The sequence below is a fragment of the Pholcus phalangioides genome, unplaced genomic scaffold (genome assembly GCF_987345545.1).
Source record: "Pholcus phalangioides strain wild (caught in Gottingen) unplaced genomic scaffold, Ppha-v1.0 ptg000008l_1, whole genome shotgun sequence".
NCBI lineage: Eukaryota > Metazoa > Arthropoda > Arachnida > Araneae > Pholcidae > Pholcus > Pholcus phalangioides.
The window spans coordinates 50,113,856-50,130,172 of NW_028301601.1; the positions used below are offsets into that span (position 1 = coordinate 50,113,856).

A 16,317-nucleotide genomic window follows, 5' to 3' on the forward strand; every position below is an offset into this window, starting at 1 on the left:
AGAGAAAGAGCACCCAGAGGTGGTGGTTCTGCCCACTGCCGTCGTTAACGAGAGGACCCGATGAGATCCGGAAATTTCTTCTCCTCCGACATTTCGTCCCCGGACATTCCGGGGCATGCCGGGGGGGGGGGGCATTTCGCTTGCCCTGACTGAGTGAGTGACCATATGAGTGACAAAGTCAGTGTGTGGTTGACTGTCTGCAGCGGCGTCGGAGCCGGGGGTGCTGTGGGGGCTCCAGCACCCACGGTAATTCGTGACATGGATCCGAGCACCCCCCAGAATTGATACAGAAATTAAAAATTTCCGATATAAAACTAAAGACGAGCACCCACAGTGAGTGACTGAATGAGTATGCGTGAGTGGCTGTATGGTTGAGTGATGGACCGTATGAATGATCAAGTGACTGTATGAGTGAGTGACCGTATGAATGATCAAGTGACTGTATGAGTGAGTGACCGTATGAATGATCAAGTGACTGTATGAGTGAGTGACCATATGAGTGATCAAGTTGGTGATCGTATTAATTATCAAGTTGATGACCGTGTGAGCGACAAAGTGTGTGGCTATGTGAGGGGTCAAGTGAGTGACTATTTCCATGATCAAGTTAGTGGCCGTATGGTTAGTGACCAAGGGAGTGACGGTATGAGTGACCACACCCATACAGTCTTTCTCATGGGACTCTAAGAGAGACTGTATGGGTGGGGGGGGGGGTCCCTCTCACCACCTACTCACTTGTTCATACTCAATTTCCTCTTCAATTGGTCGCTCATACGGTCACTCACGCATTCTCTTTGTTACTCACCCATTCGCTTAATCATTAAAACGGTCACGCATTTGGCTACTCTCATACGGTTATTAACTTTATTACTCATAGAGTCACTCGGTGAATCATACAGTCAATCGATTGGTCACACACCCGCTCACACGGTCAATGCAGACGAAATGTTGGATGAAATTTCTGGGAGCGATATGTACCGGGGACAAAACGTGTTGGGGGCGAAAAGTCGGAGGTGGAATTTCCGTAAATAGGGGCCTGACCAAGCGCGGCCCGAGTACCTCAAGTGCAAAGGGGTCTCATGAAAAAGAGATCTAACTAAAATTTTCGAACGTTAATATGTCCTCACAGATAATGGGGGTGGGGCAGAGCCGTCTTAACGCGTGGGCCCACCCCGGCACGACCCTGGGTCTCAAGAGAAGAGGGGCCTCAGGAAAATTAGATGTAGTTGAATTTTTCGAGAACTTACCAGGTAGGGCCTCAGAAAAATCAACTTGCCCAGGAGCCCATGATAGGGCCATCTTAAGAGTATCATGGGCTAGAAAAATTACTTGGCATTCGGTGCCCGAATGCTCTTAAGATGGTTTTGGCTTTGCTGCTTGTGAGCTGTACAAATTTTGCCACACTTTACCCATTCTAGTCTAATTTTCTTGACCATTCATTCCTCAAAATTCAAATTGGCTGAACTGGGATATGGCAATACCTTCTAGAGTAGTACCTTCTGCTCTAGAAGGTGTTGGATATGGCCTGGTTAGTCCCCCCCCCCCCCGCTGTAAATGTGCTCCTGTCTCCAAGTCACTCTTGTTAGCCACTCGGAGCAGTTGCTCCCTTTGTCCTTCTCTAGTTTTGGGTCATGGTTCTGGAGCCCCGTATATAGCCGGATGTAACAGCATGCGCTTGCACACTATTTTGGTCATTATGCTCGCAAACTCTCTAGGTCATCCACATGCTTGCAAACACTCTAGGGGTCACCCACATCTCTCCTTTAGTCATTCATATGCTTGCACACTTTTTTGTTCACTCACATCCTTGGCAAACCCTCTACGGCACTCACTGACGTAGTCCCTCGCTTTCCAGGCAGAGGTGGATTTATAGTGGGCATATATGAAAATTTGGCCACCTTATTTCTTCAATTCGTCGCCCCTCCGATGACATTATGGGTACTTGATATATGACTTCCACACAGGATGGGAAGACAGCCTGGGGGGGGGCCCAAGATGGATACCATTAATTTTTAATATTTTACACTTTACATTTACTATGCATGGCTCATGAAAAACCCTTTTCCCGCGGGACTTGTTGAACATCACAGCGTATGAGCTCGGTTTCAGGATGCGCGGAGACCATGCCCCCCCCCCCCCGAAACCAAAAAACCCCAAAATTAGTAAAACTTCATATTTGATGGTGGGAAAAATTATATCACAATGAATAAATTATCCTCCGGTCCCCCCCCCCATTTGACTCAGAGCCCTGAGTCCCGTTTGGCCCACCCGTTAAGACAATTAAGATAACGCTGTGTATTGCAAGGGGTTATGGGTTGGCTTGGGGAGGGGGGCGTCTCTCTATTAAAAGGGGTGGCAGAGAGAGAGAGGGGGTGGGTGAGATTATATATCTCTGAGAGACTGATCTAATCAATGCGATGGGAGTCTCTGAAACCCGCGTCTAGTTAATTCTACACATGCCCCTCTCGTTATTATTATTATTTTGTAAACTACATGGTCCCTTTTTTTTCACGGGCCTGTCTTAAAAAATATGACTTGTTTCAGTCTATGGCTGTGTAGATGTTGGATTGGCGATCATTCAATTTGTACGCATTGCACCAAATGCAAGCACCCGACCGTTGCGTTTTTTTCTCCCTTCCGTAATAAATAAAATGGAAAAATACACCTAAAATATATCAGTTTGCCGTTCACGTCGCCGATCCGCCAAACCGTATGTCATTATTAATAATATCGTCGTCGTCGTGAAATAGCGGCCATCTGTTCCCATTGAAAAGAAAGGTTTCCGCCCTCACGCGGCACTGAACCCATCACAAGACCATGTGTTTACTGTAATCAAGTCTAGGCGTGGCCGTATGTCGAGCGGGAAAGCCCTTTTTAAGAAACATACTTAATGTATTTTTTTACATGTATAACGTATACGTCTTCCTTTCCGCACGAGTTTCCATGTTTATTATTGTTGAAGTAAAAAATGTGGGGGGGAGGGTCACTCACATACACTAGACACCCCGCTGATACGAACCCCGTTAATCCGAAAAAAACGTTTCATCCGAAAGCTAAATAGAAAAAAATCGTCGAACGCCATCTTTTTGATCAGGATCCGATTTCCGCAGGAGCAAGGTAGATATTTATTTGCCCGGGGGCCCCATGATTCTTTTGGACCCCAAAATTTAAACATACAGGGTGGACGAGAAGTCCTGGACACATTTTAAAAATGTATAATAATGGAAATAATTGACATAAAATGGTGCGGTTTTCACTAAAATACTTATCATGGCCTTTAATGTTTGTTTTTGATAAATTAAGAGAAAAAGTTCAAATTTCACTCACGGGTGACGCCGTAGACTCCCCCCCCCCCCACACCTAGAGCAGGGTCCTAGGTTGGAATATTTTTTGGGCTCCAAGCAGACTGTTCGCGGGCCCCCCCCCCCTCCCCTAGTGCATGAAAAAGCAAAAAATGATGGTAATTGTCCCGGGCCCCCAGGGCTGGAATCCTGTCAGCCCCCTTCCCGTGGGTGTCATGAGTGACGGTTTAAAACAAAAATTTCGACATAACACATAAAAATGCAGCATAATAGTGCATAACTAATTTTTATGACAGTATGTGTTGCATAAAACTCCTTATTTAAATATACCCTTTCACCCGTTTATATGTAGCTCAAGCTAAAAAGGGCTCTTATGTTAAATACCGTATCTGTGAAATACCTTTAATCTTGATCTGATCGCAGAGGGCCTATAATTTTTGCTTTTCCCAGGCTTCGCTCCCTCCATGTCAAAGTCGGGCCTGTTTATGACATCATGAGTATCTGAATCATGGCTTCCACATGAAGAAGGTGAAGCCTAAGATGAATCCAGTTATTTTTTTTATACAGTATATTTACACTTTACTTTCACAGTAAATAGCCCATGGAAAGTCTTGTGCCCGAGGCTCCGCTAAAGATTTCAGCCTATGGACCTGGTTCTAGAATCTGGAGTCTATGCCTTGAACTAAAAAATTCACTGCGGTTCCCTTAATGGCATTGAATTCTCTAAAATCCCTCTACAGTTGATGCAAATTGCAATTATCATGGGTCCATATCTAAGGGCAATGACCTTGGGAGCACGCTCATTCACTGTATTTCTGAGCACGGAGGGTTACCACCGGACTTCGTTTAATCCCGTTTCAACAACTCGTTCCCACCAGTGCAAAATGATAATCTGAGGCCCTTACCTGGCTGAAAGCGCAAGCTTACCATTTCACACACAGCACTTTCCGAAATCATATAGTTCCCGATTTCATTATCATGGTGCATCACCTTCTCACAAGGCTGTAGCAAGAATGAGGCAAGGCGGCACACTTAAAATGTGAGAAAAGGACAGATATATATGTATACTGTATATATAGAATAACATAGGACAGATATATATGTATACTGTATATATAGAATAACATAGGACAGATATATATGTATACTGTATATATAGAATAACATAGGGTGGTAAGTCTATTGTTCTATCGAAGCCCGGTTCTATCGGGAACGGGCAGTGTTCGGATATCCCTCAATATATATTTGCTCTTTCTTTCTATAATTTCTATTGAAATATTCGGCCCTGAGCCGTCTAAACGAATCAAAAAAAAAAATGAAACACCCGGTAACACGGCCCGAGGCGGTGGGCTCAAGTGCCTGAGGGGTGATGAAAATCTGGTACTATGATTTTCGAAAGTTAGCATGTGAATTGAGGAAGGCACTTTCGGAGCCCCAGATTATAATTTCCAGGGCGATCCATGGTGCTGTTAATATGGCCCTGCCTCAGCGCCCCCCCCCCTACGTTTTCCGATTCGGTCGCATCGCAAATAAGACGAAACCGTTCTATCCCTTTGCCCTCCTCCCGAAATACCATTTGTCCCCCTCCGAATAAAATATCTGGCTACGACCAGGGCCGTCATTTTCAACTTTTTCCGGGGGAGGGGTCAAAGAACTTGTACTCAATATGTATGTGTTACAGTAAAAGCCCGAAGAGTGGTAAAACCTAGGTTTTGCCATTCTCTTCGTTCTTTTACCCGAATGTGTATATATATATATATACACACACACCTTTCTAGTGTATTTGTCAAAGCTGGGGGACCATTCCCCCCGACCCCCCGAAATGTCACTCAGACTGACGAAATGTCAGACCCTTCCCCAGGGTCTGGCTACGACCCTGGGACCTCTGTATACCTCAGACCACTGGGCCATGCGTTAAAACTATCAATTCACCATCATTTTTGAAGGAGATTATCTGTGATATCGATAAAGCAACATATTTTCGTTGAAGTTGGGGGGGGGGCGCTGAGGCAGGGCCATATTAACAGCACCATGGATCGCCCTGGAAATTATAATCTGGGGCTCCGAAAGTGCCTTCCTCAATTCACATGCTAACTTTCGAAAATCATAGTACCAGATTTTCATCACCCCTCAGTCACTTGAGCCCACCGTCTCGGGCCGTGTTCCCGGGTATTTCATTTTTTTTTTTTTTTTTGATTCGTTAAGACGGCTCAGGGCCGAATATTTCAATAGAAATTATAGAAAGAAAGAGCAAATATATATTGAGGGATATCCGAACACTGCCCGTTCCCGATTAGTTTGTGTTACTCAGGCTCTACTGTGCATATGAAAAATATATCAGATGAGCCACTATCAGAGTGTTTACACACTACAAATTATCTATATGTGTCTATACGAGGAAAATCGCATTTAAGCTGTCACCGCTAGACTAATAAGGTAGAGTGGACTAAGTTCGGTTAATCTTTTGAGATAATCTGAAGAAAGACATAGAACATATTAGAGATCAGAAGATACACGCACACACAAGTGGAACCTCATTTATGTGTCGCTCATTTATACGATTTTCACATTTATACGACGTTTGTTATCGTTCGCAATTGGTTCCTATATATTTTAATATTAAAATAATTCATTTATTGGACGCGAAATTTCAAATATTCGACGTTTTCGCTTTGACTCGAACTCGAACCATTTGAAAAAACGTCATTTATATCTATGAAATGTTTGTATTTCTACACACAATGTTTGTATGCAGTGAAAACGAGTTGCTGCAGCAGTTCTTGCATATTGCAACCGAAAAAAAGTGTAAATTTTTGGGTGATTGCTGACCTTTACCAAACTAGGCAGTGACTGAAGGCCATTTAGAGTGGACACTTAAGTGATTTGCTTGTTACTTGTTTCTGAGAATATGCAGACGCGGCGAGCCCCAAAAGAAACGAGTTTCAGTTGTTTTGACGGCCGTATGTCCTTTCAAAGGTTTTTAACAGCTGGCTTAATGCGAAGATATATTTTGGAGAGAAAGAAAATTCAACTTTTCCCTGCGGGGAATCGTACCCACGCTCTAGACCGCTAGACTACAGAGGCGATGAATATCTCAATCTTTCCTTGGAGCTCGTGTGCACTGAACGGGACCGTACGTGAACGGTCGGACGTGACTCAGGTCAAAGCTCACAATTGCTGACAATGCCAATAGGTGGCGACTTATCCGAGGAGGATGTCACTCTCCGCTATCCATACAAAGGTGTATGGATCCCTTTGTATGGATGAAGTGGCATCATCTTCGCAAATGTCCTTTCACAAATTTTTTCTTCGATTGTTTTCAGCATTATCCCCCAGATGCATAAAAAGGTCCACACACATTGCAAGCATTTGGATGGTACTAGTCTGCCGATAAGATATGCGATACACTCATAAAGGTCCGTCCCACGAGAGTTTGCTAGGGGACGCTGGGTAAGATAATTAAAGTTAAAGATAATAAAAGTCTTTGTCAGGATCCGCGGTCGCCTCGGGGAAGCAATAATTTTTATGGCTTTCAATACAAAGGCAGCGGAACGAGCGTCTTCCTGAATGACCGAACAAGTACGGATTACTTCACACCGGCTATGGTTTTTTTTGCGGTTTATGTCCAACTAAGACTTTTATTAATTTTAATTTTCTTACCCAGCGTCCCCTAGCAAACTCTCGTGGGACCCCTGCTCTAGGGGACGCTGGGTAAGATAATTAAAGTTAATAAAAGTCTTTGTTGGACATAAACCGCAAAAACCACAGCCGGCGTGAAGTAATCCGTACTTGTTCGGTCATTCATAAAGGAAACCGCTCGTTCCTCTGCCTTTGTATTGAAAGCCATAAAAATTATTGCTTCCCCGAGGCGACCGCGGATCCTGACAAAGACTTTTATTATCTTTAACTTTAATTATCTTACCCAGCGTCCCCTAGCAAACTCTCGTGGGACGGACCTTATACATACAGTGAGTTCTTCCGATCATTTCCTGTGGAATCCTCTTTCGTTGTGGTGCTTTGCTTGCTGGCTGAGTCAAATTCATTGTTCGTAATGTCGAGAAAATAGAAAGCGCTTTCTCTAAAAAAACCGTCTTGGAAAAATTTGACAAGAATTTTAAATTAATGACGGAAAGTTGATCTTGAAAAAGAGTTGTGGTAACTTTGAAAACGATTATAAAGCAGAGAAACAAATCAAAGACCAAGCTGCTGGTTGCAAATCATCTACTGCCAAAAAAATGAGTCTAAGATGGGAAATTTTTCCAAGTCGAGAAGATTTTAATGCAATTTTTCTACCCAATGACATTTGTCCTAAAGGTAATGTTCCGCTAAATTTTATTTCTATAAGTGATTTGAAATATCATTTAACTTTTTCCCTCAAATTTGATTGAAATATTTTTTTATGAATTGAGAAGACGCAATTAAACACATTGAATTTTATAATATTTTGTATGTCTGTGGGGGCGGGGGAAGTCATTTTTAGAAAAAGTCACAGTTATTCGACTTACACATTTATACGTCGTTTAAACTCGGCCTCTTGAACGTCGTATAAAGAACGACGTTCACTGTACTAGTAACATGCAGTAAATAGATCTCTTATTAATCAATCATTCATCATTTTTTTTTGTGGTTTTTATTTCATTCCTGAGATTTGGGATTGTAATTTTGAGATTGAAGAGTATTTTGAGAATGGAAATGATTCAAGTAAATTGATATTGCTTCTTTTGACTCATATGCATCGGGCCTGGTCCCATATCATACACCCGTGATTATGATTCCTGAAAGTATGCGTCGCGGTGAGCTGCCGATATTGATGTATGTGCGTGTCCGGTGTTCCGAAGCGGATATTTGTTTGACTATTCTAGGGAGCTGCGGACGTTGCTGGACGTTGACTGAGGCAATGGAGCCGAGGTAACTAATGTTTGAGAACCACGTCCGTACACTATTTCGGCTATGACACTAGCCGAAACAAAAAAAAATTTACCCGGTTCCCTGAACATAAGTCCTGTATCAGGGGCTGCGGGCAAGGGCATCGGGGACAGTTTCCTTATGCGATTTACGAAAAATTTTACGATATGAAATCCACCGATAGGAAAATTCACCGGCTAGTGAATGACCGAGTGTTGAGCAAGTGGCTGAATGTGTGAGCGAGTGAGTGACTGAAAGAGTCAGTGAATGAGCTAGCGAATAAGCTAGAGAGCGAGTGAGTGACTGAATGAGTGACCGAGTGAGTGACTGAGTGAGTGAATGAATTAGCAATCACATGAACGACCAAGTGAGTGGGTCAGTAAGTATCCGTACATGAATGACCGAGTGAGTGACCATAGGAGGGACTCACTCACTTGCTCATCTCCTTACTCACTATGTCACTTTGTCGACAAATTGTTTGTCGGTGATTGCTGGCGATGAATTTTCTGCACACGTCCCCAGGCACGACCTCCCAGAGTCCTATACCTCATAAGTTATGTAGGAGGTCGGGCCTTTGTCGAGCATCAGGTAAGATTTTAAACGGTCCCACCTTTGATAAATTTATAATGTGAATGGAACAAAAATAAGAATCATCCCTGTCCTCAGGGGTAGAGGCGAAGTGCCCGAGTCAAGCCATTTCAATGCAACATCTCCGTTATTTTGAACGAACAATAATATAGTTGAATATCATAATAATAGTTCCAATCAACAGTCAAGCGACACCTTAGAATTCCTAGGCCTACCAAAGATCTTAACGAAGAAGGCTTTTTCCAGTATGTGAGGCCATGAAATTTAAACATTCAGGCTTTCATGCTGTAGATATTGGATATTATATGGACTTAATCCAGGTCTGCGATATCCATTACATGCTGCACATTTCATGCGGCTATATCAAGCTGTGCTAATAGGAAAGAGAGGTTTCGGAATTAACATGTTGTTTCCGTTGTTTCAGACAGGTAACCTGACCCCCAACGAGTCACCTAATGACACTACAAAGTCCTGCTTGAACATTTTTTGTTTTTTCCTGCTATGATTTCTTATCTCGTTAGTAACAGAGGTCCTGCCCTCCCTCCTGCAAACTAGGGTTGACGCCTTCGATTGTTATCCCGATAGATAACCTAAAACTCTATGGAAAAAAGGTCAACGGCGTCTCAGGTTATTTCTTGTTATCCCCGGCGGAAGTTATGTTGGTGATCTCCTCCTTTGAAAAAAAAAAAAAACTAGGAGGTGCAGTTTCCGTCCCAATGTCAGACACTTTTTTTTCTGTTCCAAACCACAATCTCTTCCCTCCTTTAGGTCCCGTATTTCCCTTTTCAAAAATGATTGTGTTCCTGTAAAGGAAAGAAATAGTGAAAATGAAATAAAAAAAGCTTGAAGTCTATAGAGAGAAGTATGCGTACTTTCTTGTGATGTACACATTTCCTTCGTTGGTTGGCCAAACCAGAAGGAAATCGGAAGTTTTGTGTAAAAACAACGGAAGTGTAAAAAGAATTTCCTAACCGTGCCATTTTCGGTGAGAATCGAAGAAAACTTGAGTGAATTGCCACGCATTTTGTGGTTCAACTATTTATTTTGCACTAGTGTGGCTTTCAGAGAATTCGTTAAGTGGACCTTTTTCCGCGACAGGTGAGGAACCAGAGGTGGCGATCGCCTTACCAAGAGCCTGTAAATATGAAGGAAAATTGGTCTGTCCCGTAAAATACGGGACGATCTTACAAATTTACGCAACTAGTCACCCCTCCCGACATGTTGCCCTGAATCCACGCCTATCACAATATCTGTGATAGGTTGCCGTGGGCTGTGTTTCAGAACAAACCTTAAATTGGAGTGAAGATCTAGTGATGACACTATATATATATATATTCACTATTGAGAGGGGGCAGTGAAAAGTCTGCCCCAGTGGCTCACCAAAGATCCGAGCCCAGGAGCCTTACTGCCGTATGTGGGAGCCCTGCGGTCGCATGTCGAATCAAAAAGTAGATGACGTATCAAAAAGATATAAATTATACATGTACACGATTTTTGATATTTATGATGTGGTAAATTGTTCACTTATTGAAATTATATTGTCAATTTATAAAAATTAAATTTAGAAAATGAATTGGAAGTAATGAATCAAAAACATCAAATCATATGTGAATTTTTTTCTCGTTTTTTTCTCTTTCGTTCACATTTCATCAAAAATAACAATGTTTCTAATGAATGAGTTATAAATCATAAATCGGTAAGGAACACTGGCGTTATGTCTTCCCATAAGGGTAGGTCTGACCAACACTTATTTTCGGGGGTTCTAAATCACCACCCCCCCCCCTTTGCGTACGCCAATGGCTGACAAGGCTCCAGCTTGAAACCTGAGACGATTCTTATCATTTTTGGTTTTTTTTCACAAGAAATTCACTATTGAGAATCCCGTGAAGAATCTGATCGGAAAGCCCTGTTGCTAGATGTGGGGGTTATTCAAGTATTACGTCAGCATCGGGGGGGGGGGGAAGGGGGTTTGAAGGTTGCTTACGTCATCAAACGCCCCTTTTTGAAGATATGAAACATTCTAAACTGGTAACGGCTGAAAACTTGTTTACGTAAAAAATGAAAAATGACTCCCCCCCCCCGCTTCCCCGAGGAAATCCTGAGTATACGTTTGGTCGGAAAGCCAAAAAGGTTTCTTTTACTTTATTTACAAGAAATTCAAGCATATTTTTTCATAAGTGCTCAATTCAATCAGTATGTAAATAATTTTTTCAATCGTTTCCCTATTGTCAAAAAATTTAAAAGTGAATAAATATCGTGAAAATGCCAAAAAATGCCCAAAACTAAAAAAAAAAAATGCCCTAAACGGTGAAAAAGAAAGCAGAAAAATGCATAAAAATGCAAATGCCATCGGCATCCCGGCCCCGGCTGCTGGTTTCCCCATGCCCCCCCCCCCCCACAAGAGGTAGGCTGACAAGACTCCAACCCTGGGGCCCCGGAGGATTTCAATCATTTTTTTGTTTTTTCACGCTATTTATTTATTTATTCAATATTGATTGGCCGAGACTATAAATTCATCATAAAGGGGGCCCTGTGAAAGTCTGGTCAGGGGGCCCGTAAAAGATCCCAGCCTAGGGGCCCTGCTTCAGGATGTGGGGGCCATGGGTTTCCCGTTATTGAAACTAAATAAAATCATTAATTTTTTTCTAAGAAAATGTATGGAAATGTGCTTGTGAAATTTTTTTTTCCGCAAAGCTTTGACAAAGAGGCCTTTTTTTTCGTTGTTTTATATAACAAAAAAAAAACGTTCCCTTGGCGGAAACTTCATCTATATCACTTCCTCCTCCTCTTTTTTTGGCTTGAAAAAAAAAGAAGAAGAGGGAAACGGAAAGAGAGAGGCTGCATAGTTACGTGTGGTAACCCTAGAGCTTCCTCTCCCTCATCCTTTTATAGAAAAGATGTTGTAAGGACAGCGTGATGAAAACACAGTTCTGTTTTGGTTGCGAATGTGGTTAGGTTATAGCAGCCGCAGCTCTTGCTTTGTCTAGGATAGAAATTGGTGAGTGTCATTTCAAGCCGTGATATTATTCAATTATTCAAGCCAGCAAATAGGAAGGTCCTAAAAATATTATCCTATGTTTCTAGCTATGAATTTTGTGACATGATAGATCAAACTATAAATTCACTTTTAATTGTTCATCCAGCTCATATTTCCAAAAATAGGTAATTTCTATAAATGTTAAGCCATATTGAGATGAGGATGGTGGTCCCAACTTTTCGAAATTATAATGATTATTGTTCATAAATACAATAGATAATTGCTCATAAAATCAATAAATAGATGTTTATAAATCAGTATGTATTTATTATTCATATTGTTACAATCAGTTGATTTCATTGTTCAAGAATCTGCTATTTATTATTGATAAATTAATTATTCATTGTTGATAAATCGATTGCTTATTGTAAAAAAATCAATTTTTATTTATCATTTCATAATGATAAATAAATAAATCAATGAAATTTATTGTTCATTATGATATAATAAATTGAATTTAAATAAATTATTTCTCATGAATTATTTATTGTTCATAAATCAATTTTTATTTATTGACATCATTATAATGCTATAACCAATTTATTTTATTGCTAATAAAATGATAAGAATTACTGTTTTGACGGTTTGAAGCATCAGCCTTATTATTGACTTTGCATTTATAGAAATCCAATTTATCATCTCATTAGTTGATCAAAACTATCCTCAGTTATTATGCATTTATAGAAATTGCATCTGGATTTATTGGAATCGCTACTATATGTATGAACAATAATCATGATCAATTTTGCAAGGATTTTGAAGTATTATTTGTCTCATCAGTGACATTGTATTTATGGAAATAAATTTGTCATTTGTAGAAATCCCATTTATAGAAATTAAATTTATTTTATAGAAATTATGGTTTTTGTTTATAAAAATTAAAATTGTCATATATGACAATTAAATTTATCATTTACAAAAATTGCATTGAGAGGATTCAAAAATTTGCTAAGTATAGAAATTAAATTTCCTTATATTATTAATTTTCCTTATAAATTAAATTTTGCATTTGCATTTATTTAAATTACAATTGCAGTGTAACCACTGCCTGGCAGTCGAGTGGTTAGGGAACTAGCTTCTCACTGTGCAGGTCTGGATTTGAATCCCGGTTCGGGCATGGATGTTTACTAACACTAACAAATTCCCTGGACGGATCATGCTGATCCCTTGGGAATACGTGAGGATCACATTATTATTATATTATATTTATGTAAATTATATTTGCATTTATCTCTATTGTATTTACAAACAATACCTATTATTTTGAGGGATTTGAATTATTGTCTTCATCAGTGATTTTGCATTTACAGAAATTGCATTTGAATTTATTTGAATGGCTACTATTGAATTTATGAGCAATAACTATCATTTTTTTCTTCTCTCTTACCAGAAAGATTACCATTATGAATTCACTGAATGTGACAAAGACGGCGGACGCTGGAGAGTATCAGTTCCAAAGCCTTTGACTTGCATTGGTGGAATACCAAATCCTCCAACACGTGTAAATGACTGCAGTAAGTGAGATTGAGGAATTCCACTTGTTATATATGGTGTTAAATATAGTTGATCATTTGGCAGTTTTGCTTTGACAGAATTAAATTTTTTTTTTTTCAGGAACATCATGTGATGCAGGGACTTATTTCAATAGGTCCACCCTGGAATGTGTATCTTGCCCACCAGGCACCTACAGTCTTGGGGGAGGAATCAAATTTGATACCTGGGACCACTTTCCTGCGGGCTTCCATACCTCATTGGAATCCTTTGAGACAAACTTTAGGATATTACACAATGCCTTTGGTGATATATCATCTAACTGCTCTGAGTAAGCGTTCAATTCATCAATGTTTCAGATTGACTTAATATTGATATGTTAAACCCTGATTATTATTAAGTTTCTGATTATAAACATCTGCATATACTAGATTTATAACACCTTGATAACATTTGAAAACTGAATTTATGTACATCTTAATTTTTCAAATTTTATGAATTTCATATTCTTATGGCCTCTTCAAGGGAAGAGTCTGACAGGACTTTAGCCTAACCAACCCTGAAATGTTTCATTCAAATTTACTATAAAACCAGTATAAGGGATTTGTTACAAATCCTGGCATAGGCGGAGACTTTCCCACTTTACACAAAATTCCTGCATGTGCAAAACACATTTTCAGCACCACCTAGCACAGGCCTATGAGTCACATCAGTAAAATTACTTGAAAAACTCATGAAATTGTATATGACATGTGTATGCAAAAAAAAATTACACTTTTCTTTGCAAATTATTCCATTCAATACATTCATTGTTTAAATTTTAGACAAAACATTTTTTTCAAATTTTTCATTTTTTTTACATTTTATTTGGCACCTCTTACTTAGTAGTGTTGTACAGCCCAACAGTGGTCCCTGGCCCTAGGGCGACCATGCTCAAGGATTAGGGAGGCCACAAATACAACTGATGGTGATGACATACACATGCAAATTTTTATTTAAGGACTGTTTTAAATGTTTTTTAAACTAGCCAAAAGAGTGACTGGAGTATGATGTCATTTTCTGAGACAAAATAAAAATGAATTCATAAGCAGGGAGATTAAATAAGGTGTCAGCTCTATTATGCTGATAGCTTTTCAAAAACTGATGATATAAGCAGGTTGGCATCGAAAGTGATAAACGTTACATTAAGGTCTGAGTGTTGGCCTACTAACAAACCTTTTCATGTCAGAATATGTATCTGTAAACTGATAGTTAATGGCCAATTTATAAGTAGTAATGGTGGCGTTGTTACTTCCTTTTACATCAGTCCATTTAATGGCAATTTAAGAAAAAAAGGTTCTTTTACGCAACGTAATAATCTCAAATATCTGATTGTATTTTTATCTGAACATTTTCAAGATTAATAGTGATGTATGCCGGCTTCTCTCACAGGTATGGCTGGAAAGCTCAGAGGTCTTTTATTGCCTCCCATGGAGGCCCATGTGCAGCAACTTTAACTTATTCAGTGAAACTGGTGAAACCAGGAGCCTTACTATATACTTACCAGTACACAGATCCTTCCATCATATTCAATTTTGAGGTGAGTCCACTACTTTATGCTTTTGTCTATTACCATTTTACTTCTATATACAATGATACCTCTGCTAACGAAGATAATTTGTTCTGGAATCATTCGTATTTTGAAACATAATTTTTCATAGGTAGGTTTCCATGAAAAATTGTTTAATTGGTTCCAGAAATGGCCCAAAATTTGAAAATAAGTTTCTTTTACAAACTCGAAAACTCCAAAATAAGGAGGCTAGCCTGTGCCACCTTAGAAAAAGCTCATTCATCTCTGTTCATAATAGATAGCATCACTATACTTGAAAACCCTAATAGTTTTCCCTAATCAAAACAGAACTGTGCTATTATTATTTTTTTTATTCTTTGACCTGGGTTACCAGAATCTGAAACTTAGAAATGAGAATGCATGCTGCTTACTTTTGGCAGTGTCACTTACAAATTTTCACAACAGATGGAGCCTCTGTACCAACAAACAACACACACTGTTTGGTTTTTTTTTGCTGGAAGGGGAAAGAAAGAGAAATTTGTAACTCTGAAAATTAGGAACTTTTTTTTTGGGACCCCCTCTTGAAAGGGTTAGTATTATGCAAAACAAGTATAAACTTTTGTGGAGTCCCGTTCAGCTAAGGGGCAGTGCCTCAGTTGCCCCAGCCTAGTTACGGCCGTGGCATCTGGTAACCTTGTCCAAGATATTTCCCAAGTCTTCCTAGAAAACAGTTATGCTTCACTTGATTGCAATTGATTTTATTATAGCATTACAGTGCAGTCAAACTTGGTTAATTCGAAGTCCAAAAAGTCACTGAGAGAAAAGTTTGAATTATTCAATTAATTTTCCAGAATTTGCAAAATGACTACAAATTGCAACTTAATTATTATCCTATGTGAATTTTGATGATTATCAATTATTAAAGTTTTATCATCTGTTACAAAACTGTTTCCCAAATTTTAATAATTTATAATTATAATAAATGGTCTTAGCTGCTACATCCTTCTACTGTTCTGGAATCTGCACCACGGCAGAATCTCTTTACCATGATCAAAGCGTGATTTGTGGGAACAGCTTCTGATCATTCGTTATGAAACCATTTTCCAAATTTTGCTTATCATTCTTATGCTACCATGGAAATATATTTTCATTAACATATTACAATTTGTACTCCTGGATACGTTCCATACTCTTAATGACAATAAGAAAAAAATTCAGATTTTTTGAATAGTGCACCTTTTGATCCATAGGTTGAATAACATAATTGGTATCAAACGGTGGCTTCCAGCATGGCCCTGGTCTTCTTTGATCACCTGCTTATCTCTTCATTGAGACAGAGTGGTGGGTCATGATCTGATTAGGAGGAGGAGAAGGTATCAAGTGGTACATATTCTTGATGCACTCCATCTGCACAAAGTTAAAACGGGCATTAATTTATCAGAAAGATT

General features: G+C 39.6%; 1 protein-coding gene across 2 annotated transcripts in view; it reads left to right on the forward strand.

Annotated features, from left to right (window-relative positions):
- Positions 1-16,317, forward strand: part of LOC149084455 (endosome/lysosome-associated apoptosis and autophagy regulator family member 2-like) — a 59,255-nt gene that overhangs the window by 14,497 nt on the left and 28,441 nt on the right. For both annotated transcript variants that reach the window (XR_016192978.1, XM_089234857.1), the window contains exons 2-4: positions 13,220-13,343; positions 13,444-13,651; positions 14,752-14,899. Coding sequence is in view for 1 of the 2 variants with exons in the window: in XM_089234857.1 (XP_089090983.1) it covers positions 13,220-13,343; positions 13,444-13,651; positions 14,752-14,899 (480 nt within the window). In the remaining variant the exon portion in view is untranslated. The remainder of the gene's footprint in view (positions 1-13,219; positions 13,344-13,443; positions 13,652-14,751; positions 14,900-16,317) is intronic.